This window comes from Oncorhynchus keta, chromosome 28 (genome assembly GCF_023373465.1).
Source record: "Oncorhynchus keta strain PuntledgeMale-10-30-2019 chromosome 28, Oket_V2, whole genome shotgun sequence".
In the NCBI taxonomy this organism is placed as follows: Eukaryota; Metazoa; Chordata; class Actinopteri; order Salmoniformes; family Salmonidae; genus Oncorhynchus; species Oncorhynchus keta.
The window spans coordinates 38881186-38895401 of NC_068448.1; the positions used below are offsets into that span (position 1 = coordinate 38881186).

At 43.6% G+C, this 14216-nt stretch overlaps 1 protein-coding gene across 1 annotated transcript in view; it reads right to left on the reverse strand.

The window, feature by feature from the left end:
- Positions 1 to 14216, reverse strand: part of LOC118361296 (tyrosine-protein kinase Srms) — a 19467-nt gene extending 5251 nt beyond the window's left edge. The window contains exons 1-2 of the mRNA XM_035741125.2: positions 13491 to 14216; positions 2539 to 2660 (exon numbers count right to left, since the gene is read on the reverse strand). Coding sequence (XP_035597018.1) covers positions 2539 to 2660; positions 13491 to 13837 — 469 coding nt within the window. The 5' untranslated portion in view covers positions 13838 to 14216. The remainder of the gene's footprint in view (positions 1 to 2538; positions 2661 to 13490) is intronic.

Consider the following 14216-nt stretch of genomic DNA (forward strand, 5'->3'; position numbering starts at 1 on the left):
ACTGAGAGATCGCTCTCTCGGTTTACAGTACAGTGGGTGATGAGACGTAGGAGGTTTGCAACTAAAGAAGTATTTCATTGCCACCCACTGGTGAATGAACGGTAGCACGTCCCTTTACACCATTGTTTCCACTGGTATTTTCAGATGATTTAATAAGGAATGGTGGGATAACAGCATAGAATTACATATTAGAACTCCGTTTAATGTAATGTATTATACAACGGGTGGGTCTAATCCTGAATGCTGATTGGTTAAAACCGCATTCCAACCGGTGTCTATTTCACAAGTTACCACCAGCTAAATATGACATTTACTCTGTTCCATCTCAATGCGCAATCCACGGTCTCATCAACCCTGCCAGGAAATGTATGAACTTGATCTGCACAATAAAAAGCATCTAGACATCTCCTCCCATTTGGTTTTCAACAGCAGAGATTTGTATAAACCTTGCTCTGTCTCGCCGACCTTTTCAATATTGAATTGCAATCTCCACCGTCCCATCGAAAGTGAACGTGTCCGAACGACATTGAGCTGGTTGTCATAGCAACATACAACACTTTTCAGTTGACTGGCTAAATCGATACTTTGTTGCGAAAACTGTGGAACATTTCTTTTGATCTTTTCGGCGGCATGACTATGGCTGAATGGGGAAAAATAGATGCCAATAATACCCAGGCATGCAGATTTGGAGGATACTGCATTGAATGACCTAGAGAAAAGCCCGAACGGAAAAAACACCGTTCAGAATACAAAATGGGCTGTGTGTTGCTTCGAGGGCTGGATAGCAGAGAATAAGAAAACGTAGTTGACTACAAAACTGTCACTAAGGAAGAGTTGAACATCCTCCGACACTTTTATGGAAATGTATGAAATGGGAAGGGGGAGCCGTACAGCATAAGTAGCTACCTGGCACTCCGTAGTGGGCTCAACCGGTTTCTAAATGACCCACCCATCGGTTGCAACTTGTGCCTTATGAAGGACACTGAATTTACCACCTCGAATCATGCATTTCTGGGCAAAATCAAACAGCTAAGGCGGCAAGTAATTCATATCACAAACAGCCACCCTCCCATCACTGATAAAGACATGGCCCAGCTCCAAAACTCCCAGGCTCTGAATCCCGGTACACCAAGGGGTCTGGTCCAGAAAGTGTGGTTTGACCTCCAGTTACATCTGGGTCGAAGAGGAAAAGAGGGGAACAGACAAAAGCCAAACTCATTCCTCGTAAAAACAGACGAGAACAGTCTACGGTATGTTGTTCATAGCCTGTTTGTGTTATTTCTAAGTTGCACTCGTAATTAGGCTACTGGAAAACAATATAACAACACGTTCTCTCAGATACGCCACTTTCGCATATAACAAGGCCACAAAGAATCTGGACCCAAGGGAAAAGGGCAGGGAGTCCAAGAGGGGATTCATGTTCGAGCAGCCAGAGAACCCATTATGTCCGGTGTCATCACTGGAGAAATCCCTATCGAAACGCCCGGAGAACGGCCTTGCCTTTTTATCTCCATCCAAGGAGAGGAGAGTGTATCCGGGACTCGATCTGGCAGACGTCAGAGCCGATGGGCGTGAACTATGGCAGCACCTCTACCCAAGATCTGCAGGGCAGCAGGAACAACGACATACACAAATCACAACATCAGGACCACGACAGTCCAGAAACTGGCCAATGCTGGTTTAGAAGCGAGGGAGATTATGTCAGTGAGAGGGCATCGGTGCGAAGGTTCGCTCCACAGCTACTGGCGTCCGTCACTGACAACATCCTGGCCAAAAACAAAGAGAACACTGTAGCACCATCAACACCTAAAAGGCTGAAGCAGGGCAGCAGAAGTAGTAGCAGACTCCGACAGATAAATGTGACATACAACAAGTAGCTATGTCAGCTGTGGCGGATAACAAAGATACATGTTTCATTTATTAAAATCAGCTCAAATAAATAAGTTAATTGTTATGGAGGTACCGAAGTAAATCTTAACTAGGAAACAGCTTAAACAAATGCAGCTACTTCGCTTTTGTTCTGGCTGCACTTTTTTGACGTGACTGTAAAAGCAGGGCCAGGGATAAGAACGTTGCAAGTCAGGATGGCAATGGAACCTTTAGAACGAATGACTGGGTCGCGTCCACAGATATAGAACAAAAAGAACAAAACATCTGGGTCGCGTCTCTAGCAACCCTAGATTTGTGTCAGGACTATATCTTTGTGGAAGGATGAAATAGTACGAATAAATTAAATCCAAAATAACATTGAATGAAAATATGTAGATATGTTTATTGAATATGTTGTTAACCCGTTGTTTAAAAGTGATTATGTCCAACACCGGCTTGGAGGGCATTATCAATTAAATAATGCAATTGAATAGGATCTTTATGGGTAACAATGGGCTCTTTCTGGTATTTACTACAATGAATTCAACAGAGTGGGTAGGCTACCATACGGTGCCTGTGGCGCTTGTGTTAATGAATTCCAAAAGAAACTAGCATGTGCTTAATATGTTAACATAGTCATTATCATGTTACCATGCAATATTGGCTTACTTGAGATGGTGTATTCGTCGCTGTGGCTCTCGCTGATGCGCACCAGGAATGAGCCATCCTTATTCTGAGGGGCCAGGAGCAGTTTCTCCGCCTTCACCCGGTTAATGTTCCCATAGTACCACCTCAACAGACAGACAGGGAAAGACGCAGACAGTCAGTCACAGACTAAAAAATGTATATAAAAAAAAAAAAAGAGACATGCACAATTGCACACGAGCAGACACACACACACACACACACACACACACACACACACACACACACACACACACACACACACACGCCGACAGCAACACAAACCCATGACAGGCTGAACATGAGGTAGGCTCAGGTGGTTTCACACTTTGTCCTTTTCAGCCAATTTGTGTGAACTCGGTGCAGTTCGCAAAATGGTTTATTATTGTTTAATAAATAATACATTTACATAAGTATTCAGACCCTTTACTAAGGAATTACAGCCTCAAGTCTTCCTGGGTATGAGCAGTGGCGACCTGTCATTCAGGGCAGGTAGGGCAGAGCACAAACTGTTTTGAGACCCACATTTTTAGCTTGCCTGTTTTACATGTTATTTTGGCATTACAGTATTTTCAATTGCTAACAAGAGTCGGTCAATACTGAAACCACTTTTTCAAAACTCTTCACACAGTCTGCATTACCAACATGCATATTGGCCAAACAGATAATCTCACCTCAAACTCACTCAAACCACCAAAACACTTTATACATGTCTCAAAATAAGCTTGTTCAACCACAACACTGGCAACAATTCTCACTCAGATAGCATACATTGTCACTCACAACACACTGACATAAAAAACCACTAACAGGGAGCAATAAAATAAATGAACTTTTTTCTTTGAAGTTTGAATCATTTTTCACAAATCGGTATAAAATAAGAATAACACCTTTTCACTTTGACTGTCCTAAAGTATATGTAAAAAGAATGAATCGGAAATGCAGCAATTTGCTTCAATAGCCTTTATTTTTTTCTATATCTTTGCATATAGTATTTTACTTGTGAAAAATAAAGAGTTGAAACAAAACAAAATTCCAGGGCTGTATTAATAATTACATCAACATGTATAGTATAAGCACTCATACTGTACAGTACTGTGATAGATCTAGTTCTCGCTCTCCTGCATTTGGCCACAAGTTCTCATTAACATCACATCTTATGTCTTCTCTGGCGAAGCATCTTGGAAAGTATCTTCAGGAGAAGTGTCTCCACACCCTGGCAGTCTTCAGGAGAAGTGTCTCCACACCCCACATTCATTGCATCCAGCAAGGGCATCTGGATGGTGGTGATAAACCTTCCACCTCCACGCAGAGAAAAACCCCATAGAGGAGTTTAGGAACGAGGAGTATGGAGGCAGGAATAGTACTGACATTCTGGGATGTGCAGCAAACCAGTCTGACTGCCACAGAGTAGTGAAATGCCACATTATCCCACACAACAAAAAGGTAGGGGTGTTTCTTGCCCCCCTCTCCTCCGCTGGCACAAGTCGAATATGCAGGTCATTCAGAAAATAAAATGAGCCTATATATTATATGCTTATCTCAGAGACCACCGTGCTTGGTCTTCCTCTCCTGGTCCTCCACGCTTGTCTCCCTCTACCTGCCACTCTTCTTTTCCCACCAAACCGGTCTTCCTTGAGCCATGTTTCCAAACGAAATCATTTCCGAAGCCTTCCTCCTTTGTCTGTTTGGTAACGAGACTAAAAACAGGACACTTGGGGTAGGCTTTCAGCTGAAATTGCAACCAGCTGTGTTTGGAATGATTAAATATTCCCGTGAGATTCTCTGTTTCAATCAGGTTACTACAGAAATGTACGACATTTGCCATCATTCTGTTTTGAATGTGTTTTTAACAGTTTTAGAACCAGTGTGTTGGCAGTTGAAAACGTGCTGCAAATATATAGTTTAGCAGGTGGATATAGTTTAGAAGGTTTAGCAGGTGGAGTATGAATGAGAAAGGAGGTTATGGATTTCGGAGAATGTGGTCATTGAAAGCATTGTGTGAAAGCAATAAAATGATTCACAGTTTGGTCCACATACAGTCAAGCGAAACAGAAGTGTGTGAAGAGTTGACCAATGCATGTTATCAATTGAGAACTAATACGTGACACATATCAGTTTGCAAACAAAGTTTAAAAAAATATATCATTGGGTTAATAAAGCCACATACAAACATGGTCTCTTTTTTGTTGTTTTCTTGAGTAAGGCAGCTCAAAATGCAGGTGTTTCCGCCTAGCGCAGTGCTTTCTGTGGTGGTGGGGCAAGCCAGCAGAAAATACGGAGCGTTGTGCCATGATTGGCTCAGTGTTTTGTCACTCATGTGGACTTGACGTGGTGCTTCATTTTTTTGTGCAGTGTGAACAGTATGTCATCTATAGGCTAAGAAAGCTTCTTATTCAATTGTGGGGTTTGAATAGTTTAAGATGTTTGGTGAGAATTGCAATCAAAAGTACAAAATCAATTCTAGCTCTTAAAGGAGCAATAGCCTATTACAGCATTATTTAATCTGGAGTTAGTATTCTGCTATTTATTCTGTTAACAATAATCTGTTCATGTTAATAGTACTGGATCTTCTGATTACAAATATTATGTCTCATCTTGTAACTAAATGCAATCTATTAGCGTCCAAAATGTAAGTAGGTATATCTACTGTAGCATTTCAATAACACATTCTGATGGAATGGCTTGTCCTACAGTTTGGGGTTTCTAGTGCATGGCCATCAGACTGTTAAATAGTCACCACTAGCTGCTGCCCCCCCTCCCAGTACCCTGCACTGAACTTTAGTCACTGTCACGAGACGGCTACCACTCAGTTACTCTCCCATGCACCTTAGGGCAGCAGCCTCTATGTACATAGTCATGGAACATTGGTCACTTTAAAAAAGAAATGGTACTCTAGTCACTTTAAATAATGTTTACATACTGTTTTACCCACTTACAGTTGAAGTCGGAAGTTTACATACACCTTAGCCAAATACATTTAAAAACTCAGTTTTTCACAATTCCTGACATTTAATCCTAGTAAAAAATCCCTGTCTTAGGTCAGTTAGGATCACCACTTTATTTTAAGAGTGTGAAATGTCAGAATAATAGTAGAGAGAATTATTTATTTCAGCTTTTATTTCTTTCATCACATTCCCAGTGGGTCAGAAGTTTACATACACTCAATTAGTATTTGGTAGAACTACCTTTAAATTGTTTAGTTTTGGGTAGTCATACATACATACATACACACGTTACATATATACACACACACACACACACACACACACACACACACACATACATCAAATCAAATTTTATTTGTCACATACACATGGTTAGCAGATGTTAATGCGAGTGTAGCGAAATGCTTGTGCTTCTAGTTCCGACAATGCAGTGATAACCAACAAGTAATCTAACTAACAATTCCAAAACTACTGTCTTATACACAGTGTAAGGGGATAAAGAATATGTACATAAGGATATATGAATGAGTGATGGTACAGGGCAGCATACAGTAGATGGTATCGAGTACAGTATATACATATGAGATGAGTATGTAGACAAAGTAAACAAAGTGGCATAGTTAGTGGCTAGTGATACATGTATTACATAAGGATGCAGTCGGTGATATAGAGTACAGTATATACGTATGCATATGAGATGAATAATGTAGGGTAAGTAACATTATGTAAGGTAGCATTGTTTAAAGTGGCTAGTGATATATTTACATAATTTCCCATCAATTCCCATTATTAAAGTGGCTGGAGTTGGGTCAGTGTCAATGACAGTGTGTTGGCAGCAGCCACTCAATGTTAGTGGTGGCTGTTTAACAGTCTGATGGCCTTGAGATAGAAGCTGTTTTTCAGTCTCTCGGTCCCAGCTTTGATGCACCTGTACTGACCTCACCTTCTGGATGATAGCGGGGTGAACAGGCAGTGGCTCGGGTGGTTGATGTCCTTGATGATCTTTATGGCCTTCCTGTAACATCGGGTGGTGTAGGTGTCCTGGAGGGCAGGTAGTTTGCCCCGGTGATGCGTTGTGCAGACCTCACTACCCTCTGGAGAGCCTTACGGTTGAGGGCGGAGCAGTTGCCGTACCAGGCGGTGATACAGCCCGCCAGGATGCTCTCGATTGTGCATCTGTAGAAGTTTGTGAGTGCTTTTGGTGACAAGCCGAATTTCTTCAGCCTCCTGAGGTTGAAGAGGCGCTGCTGCGCCTTCTTCACGACGCTGTCAGTGTGAGTGGACCAATTCAGTTTGTCTGTGATGTGTATGCCGAGGAACTTAAAACTTGCTACCCTCTCCACTACTGTTCCATCGATGTGGATAGGGGGGTGTTCCCTCTGCTGTTTCCTGAAGTCCACAATCATCTCCTTAGTTTTGTTGACGTTGAGGTTATTTTCCTGACACCACACTCCGAGGGCCCTCACCTCCTCTCTGTAGGCCGTCTCGTCGTTGTTGGTAATCAAGCCTACCACTGTTGTGTCGTCCGCAAACTTGATGATTGAGTTGGAGGCGTGCGTGGCCACGCAGTCGTGGGTGAACAGGGAGTACAGGAGAGGGCTCAGAACGCACCCTTGTGGGGCCCCCGTGTTGAGGATCAGCGGGGAGGAGATGTTGTTGCCTACCCTCACCACCTGGGGGCGGCCCGTCAGGAAGTCCAGTACCCAGTTGCACAGGGCGGGGTCGAGACCCAGGGTCTCGAGCTTGATGACGAGCTTGGAGGGTACTATGGTGTTGAATGCCGAGCTGTAGTCGATGAACAGCATTCTCACATAGGTATTCCTCTTGTCCAGGTGGGTTAGGGCAGTGTGCAGTGTGGTTGAGATTGCATCGTCTGTGGACCTATTTGGGCGGTAAGCAAATTGGAGTGGGTCTAGGGTGTCAGGTAGGGTGGAGGTGATATGGTCCTTGACTAGTCTCTCAAAGCACTTCATGATGACGGAAGAGTGCTACGGGGCGGTAGTCGTTTAGCTCAGTTACCTTAGCTTTCTTGGGAACAGGAACAATGGTGGCCCTCTTGAAGCATGTGGGAACAGCAGACTGGTATAGGGATTGATTGAATATGTCCATAAACACACCGGCCAGCTGGTCTGCGCATGCTCTGAGGGCGCGGCTGGGGATGCCGTCTGGGCCTGCAGCCTTGCGAGGGTTAACACGTTTAAATGTCTTACTCACCTCGGCTGCAGTGAAGGAGAGACCGCATGTTTTCGTTGCAGGCCGTGTCAGTGGCACTGTATTGTCCTTAAAGCGGGCAAAAAAGTTATTTAGTCTGTCTGGGAGCAAGACATCCTGGTCCGTGACTGGGCTGGGTTTCTTCTTGTAGTCCGTGATTGACTGTAGACCCTGCCACATGCCTCTTGTGTCTGAGCCGTTGAATTGAGATTCTACTTTGTCTCTGTACTGACGCTTAGCTTGTTTAATAGCCTTGCGGAGGGAATAGCTGCATTGTTTATATTCGGTCATGTTACCAGACACCTTGCCCTGATTAAAAGCAGGGGTTCGCGCTTTCAGTTTCACGCGAATGCTGCCATCAATCCACGGTTTCTGGTTAGGGAATGTTATCGTTGCTATGGGAACGACATCTTCAACGCACGTTCTAATGAACTCGCACACCGAATCAGCGTATTCGTCAATATTTTTATCTGACGCAATACGAAACATGTCCCAGTCCACGTGATGGAAGCAGTCTTGGAGTGTGGAGTCAGCTTGGTCGGACCAGCGTTGGACAGACCTCAGCGTGGGGGCCTCTTGTTTAAGTTTCTGTCTGTAGGCAGGGATCAACAAAATGGAGTCGTGGTCAGCTTTTCCGAAAGGGGGGCGGGGCAGGGCCTTATATGCGTCACAGAAGTTAGAGTAACAATGATTCAAGGTTTTACCACCCCTGGTTGCGCAATCGATATGCTGATAAAATTTAGGGAGTCTTGTTTTCAGATTAGCTTTGTTAAAATCCCCAGCTACAATGAATGCAGCCTCCGGATAAATGGTTTCCAGTTTGCAAAGAGTTAAATAAAGTTCGTTCAGAGCCACCGATGTGTCTGCTTGGGGGGGGGATATATACGGCTGTTATTATAATCGAAGAGAATTCTCTTGGTAGATAATGCGGTCTACATTTGATTGTGAGGAATTCTAAATCAGGTGAACAGAAGGATTTGAGTTCCTGTATGTTTCTTTCATCACACCATGTCTCGTTAGTCATGAGGCATACGCCCCCGCCACTCTTCTTACCAGAAAGATGTTTGTTTCTGTCGGCGCGATGCGTGGAGAAACCCGTTGGCTGCACCGCCCCGGATAGCAACTTCCCAGTGAGCCATGTTTCGGTGAAGCAGAGGACGTTACAGTCTCTGATGTCCCTCTGGAATGCTACCCTTGCTCGGATTTCATCAACCTTGTTGTCAAGAGACTGGACATTGGCAAGAAGAATGCTAGGTAGTGGTGCGCGATGTGCCCGTGTCCTGAGTCTGACCAGAAGACCGCTACGTTTCCCTCTTTTACGAAGTCGTTTTTTTTGGGGGGTCGCTGCATGCGATCCATTCCGTTGACCTGTTTGTAAGGCAGAACACAGGATCCGCGTCGCGGAAAACATATTCTTGGTCGTACTGATGGTGAGTTGACGCTGATCTTATATTCAGTAGTTCTTCTCGACTGTATGTAATGAAACCTAAGATGACCTGGGGTACTAATGTAAGAAATAACACGTAAAAAAACAAAACTGCATAGTTTCCTAGGAACGCAAAGCGAGGCGGCCATCTTTGTCGGCGCCGGAAGTCACACACACACACATAAAAAGAAACATCCCTTTTCCAAGGCAGGTCCTCACCAGACATCTCCGGCAACAACGTTGCCTATGGGCACAAATGCACCGTCACTGGACCAGACAGGACCGACAAAAAGTGCTCTTCACTGACGAGTCACGGTTTTGTCTCACCAGGGGTGATGGTCGGATTCGCGTTTATTGCCGGGAAAAAATGCGCGTTACACTGGGACTTGTTGGATCAGAAGGTGAGGGCTAGGGCCATTCCCCCCAGAAATGTCTGGGAACTTGCAAATCTGTCCGAACTGGCAAATCTGGTCCAGTCCATGAGGAGGAGATGCACTCCAGTACTTAATGCAGCTGGTTACTTTTGATTTTGACCTCCTTTGTTCAGGGACACATTATTCCATTTCTGTTAGTCACAGGTCTGTGGAACTTGTTCAGTTTGTGTCTCAGTTGTTGAAACTTGTGTTCACACAAATATTTACACAAGTTTGCTGAAAATAAACGCAGTTGGCAGTGAGAGGACGTTTCTTTTTTTGCTGAGTTTAGTAACCCCACAAAAAAAAGTGTTAAACAAATCTAAAAATATTTTATATTTGAGATTCTTCAAAGTAGCCACCCTTTGCCTTGATGAAAGCTTTGCACACTCTTGACATGCTCTCAACCAGCTTCACCTGGAATGCTTTTCCAACAGTCATGAAGGAGTTCCAACATATTCTGAGCACTTGTTGGCTGCTTTTCCTTCACTCTGTGGTCCATCTCATTCCAACCCATCTGAATTGGGTTGAATTCAGGTGATTGTGGAGGCAAGGTCATCTGATGCAGCACTCCATCACTCTCCTTCTTGGTCAAATAGCCCTTACACAGTCTGGAGGTGTGTTGGGTTATTGTCCTGTTGAAAAACAAATATGTCCCAATAAGCAGCTTTCTACATATCGATGCAGAATGTTGTGGCAGCCCTGCTGGTTAAGTAAGTGTGCCTTGAACTCTAAATAAAAATCACTGACAGTGTCACCAGCAAAGCACCCCCACACCATCACACCTCCTCCATGCTTCATGGTGGGAACCACACATTCGAAAACCATCCGTTCACCTACTCTGCGTCTCACAAAGACACGGCGGTTGGAACCAAAAATCTCATATTTGGACTCATCAAACCAAAAGGACAGATTTCCACCAGTCTAATGTCCATTGCTCGTATTTCTTGGCCCAAGCAAGCCTCTTCTTCTTCGTGTTCATGTGTCCCATGATTCTACAGTAGTGGTTTCTGTGAAACAATTCGACTACGAAAGCCTGATTCACACAGTCTCCTCTGAACAGTTCATGTTGAGATGTGTCTGTTACTGAAACTCTGAAGCATTTATTTGGGCAATTTCTGAGGCTGGTAACTGTAATGAACTTATCCTCTGCAGCAGAGGTAACTCTGGGTATTCCTTTCCTGTGGCGGTCCTCACGAGTGCCAGTTTCATCATAGCGCTTGATGCTTTTTGCGACTGCACTTGAAGAAACTTTCAAAAATCTTGAAATGTTCCAGATTGACTGACCTTCATGTCTTAAAAGGAATGTTTCTCTTTGCTCATTTGAGCAGTCCTTGCCATAATATGGACTTGGTCTTTTACCAAATAGAGCCATGTTCTGTATACTGCCCCTACCTTGTCACAACACAACTGATTGGCTCAAACACATAATTTGTGTAATTTCTTCTTAAACTTAACAAGGAACGCCTGTTAATTGAAATGCATTCCAGGTGACTACTTCATGAAGCTGGTTGAGAGAATGCCAAGAGTGTGCAAAGCTGTCAAGGCAAAGGGTGGTTACTTTGAAGAACCTAAAATATATTTGATTCGTTTAGCACTTTTTTGGTTACTACATGATTCCATGTGTGTTATTTCATAGTTTTGATGTCGTCAATATTATTCTACAATGTAGAAAATAGTAAAAATAAAGAAAAACCCTTGAATGAGTAGGTGTCCAAACTTTTGAGTGGTACCATAAATACAAAGTGCCATCGGAAAACAGTATTCAGTGTTACGTTACAGCTGTATTCTAAAATGGATTAAATACAATTCAGGAATCTACACACAATAGCCCATAAAAAAAGACTAAAACAGTTTAGATTTTTTGGGGAAATGTATTAAAAACAGGAATACTTTATTTACATAAATATTCAGACCCTTTGCTAGGAGGCTCGAAATTGAGCTCAGGTTCATCCTGTTTCCATTGATCATCTTTGAGATGTTACTACAACTTGATTGGAATCCACCTGTGGTAAATTCAATTGATTGGACATGATTTGGAAAGGCACACACCTGTCCAGATAAGGTCCCACAGTTGACAGTCCATGTCAGAGCAAAAACCAAGCCATGAGGTTGAAGGAATTGTCCGTAGAGCGCCAAGACAGGATTGTGTCGAGGCACAGATTGGGGAAGGGTACCAAAACATTTCTGCAACATTGAAGGTCCCCACGAACACAGTGGCCTCCATCATTCTTAAATGAAAGAAGTTTGGAACCAACAATAGTCTTCCTAGAACTGGCCGCCTGGACAAACTGAGCAATGGGGGAGAAGAAACAAGATTCTCAGGTCTGATGAAACCAAGATTGAACTATTTGGCCTGAATGCCAAGCGTCACGTCTGGAGGAAGCCCTACGGTGAAGCATGGTGGAGGCAGGATTTTCACTAGATGCTGCGGGGATTTGCTTCCATTCAGCCACAGGAGAATTAGTGAGTTTGGGCACTGATGTTGGGCGATTAGGCCTGGCTCGCAGTTGGCATTCCAAATCATCCCAAAGGTGTTCAATAGGGTTGAGGGAGGGGCTCTGTGCAGTCCATCAAGTTATTCCACACTAATCTCGACAAACTATTTCTGTATGGACCTCGCTTTGTGCACGGGCATTGTCATGCTGAAACAGGAAAGGGCCTTCCCCAAACTGTTGCCACAAAGCAGGAAGTGCAGAATCGTCGAGAATGTCATTGTATGCTGTAGCATTAATATCTCCCCATCACTGGACCTAAGGGGCCTAGTACGGACCATGAAAAACAGCCTCAGACCACTAGTCCTCCTCCACCAAACTTTACAGTTGGCACTATACATTCAGGCAGGTAGTGTTCTCCTGGCATCCGCCTAACCCAAATATTATTCTACAATGTAGAACAAAGTAAAAATAAAGAAAAACACTTGAATGAGTAGGTGTGTCCAAACTTTTGACTGGTATTGTATATAATATTTATTTATACTCCAGACTCCAACATTTCTCATCCTAATATTTCTATTTCTTAATTCCATTATTTTACTTTTTTTGATGTGTGTATTGTTGTTTGTTAGATATTACTGTTGGAGCTAGGAACACAAGCATTTCGCTACAACCGCAATAACATCTGCTAAATATGTGTCCGTCCAATAAAATTTGATTTGAAAAACCCAGAGTGCATTGAGTGAACGTTGGAAAAAGATATTGGTTAGTTTCTCAATGTGAATGCAAAGAAGATTCAGACCACAAAATAGGTGACATGAACTGGCAAAAGAGTTGAGTCCTCATTCAAAGACAAGGGCAGTGTGAATACAAAGACAAAAGTTATTTAGCGTTTTATTTTACCCCAGAGTTCACTTTAAATAGAGGTCTGTGTGTGAAAACACCCTTCTAGCTGCTTTGAGTGGAAAAGTAGGTGGGGTTTATAGGCTAGACTGCAGCCAAATAGTTAAGGAAGGATATTCACATTTATTATCAAGAATGGGTGCGCCTGTGCTGTTCAGCAAACGCTATGCACATTTCCATGGTCAGGTTTCACCTGAAACGGTCAGGTGTGGGTGTGAGCTGAGTGGAACGCTTACCATAGTTGCCAAAAGTTGTGTATCGACTGCTGTACCTAGCGTAGTTCTTAATAAAGCTACAACTTGGCTGCACTTGCACCAATCTGACCACAAAAGCAGGAACTATTTGTGTAGGCACATAGGCCTACAGAAACGTAATACAGTGTGATTGTTATACACTACAATGTTGTGCACTGTCTGGTGCTGCATTGTCACTTTTCTGTCAACACTGTCCTTATTTTTGCAGGCTCAATTAACATTATGTTGAAGATAGCCTACCTTCTTGATAGGTTGTACACAATATATTGGACATGGTGAAATCTCAAAAGCATATTATGAATGAAACAATATTGAGGTTGCTCCCGCTCACACAAAGCGCCACTCACTTGTGATTAGCAAACTCGTCCTGTAGAATGGCCACATAAGTAGCTGGGACCAGTCCGGACTCCATCGAACCTGTAAGTTTCTTGGCAAGCACATAATCCCCCCTCTTTTCTATTACCGACAGCTTGTCACCTTCCTTGATAGTCAGCTCCTCCTCGCTCCTGGCTTCGAAATCAAACAGAGCCGCATAGAGCTGAGTCGGTTTCTTCTTGGGGGACGGAGCACGGATATCACCTGAAATAGTGGGGATTTCGGCTGATCGGGTGATATTTGGGTAATGGAATTCGGGCCATATCCAGTTCCACAGCCGACTACAACATGGCATGCAACAACGACAACAACCCTCCATCCCAAACCAATAGCTACGCCGAGGTATCCCAGGTTTTTGAAGGGAACCGCGACAAATTCGACGCGAAAATCAAATGTGCCTATTTAGGGACGCCTATTAGCCTACAGTTGAGACGTCTTCGATCTCCCTTTTCTCCCTTCACAACATGCATAGTGCAGCATCAGCGATAGTTAGGCTGGCAATCAGGAGAAACCGGTTTTGTGTTGCGATTAATCAGGGACACAATACCTATGGCTGCGGGAATGCGGAAACGATATATTGTCGGGAGAGGAGACGATATCCATGCCCACATTGATCCTTGATTCATTTAAAGTACGCCTAAAAAAAAAATACCCCTACCTATACTTGACCTCCAACGAATGATAACCAAATACCGCAT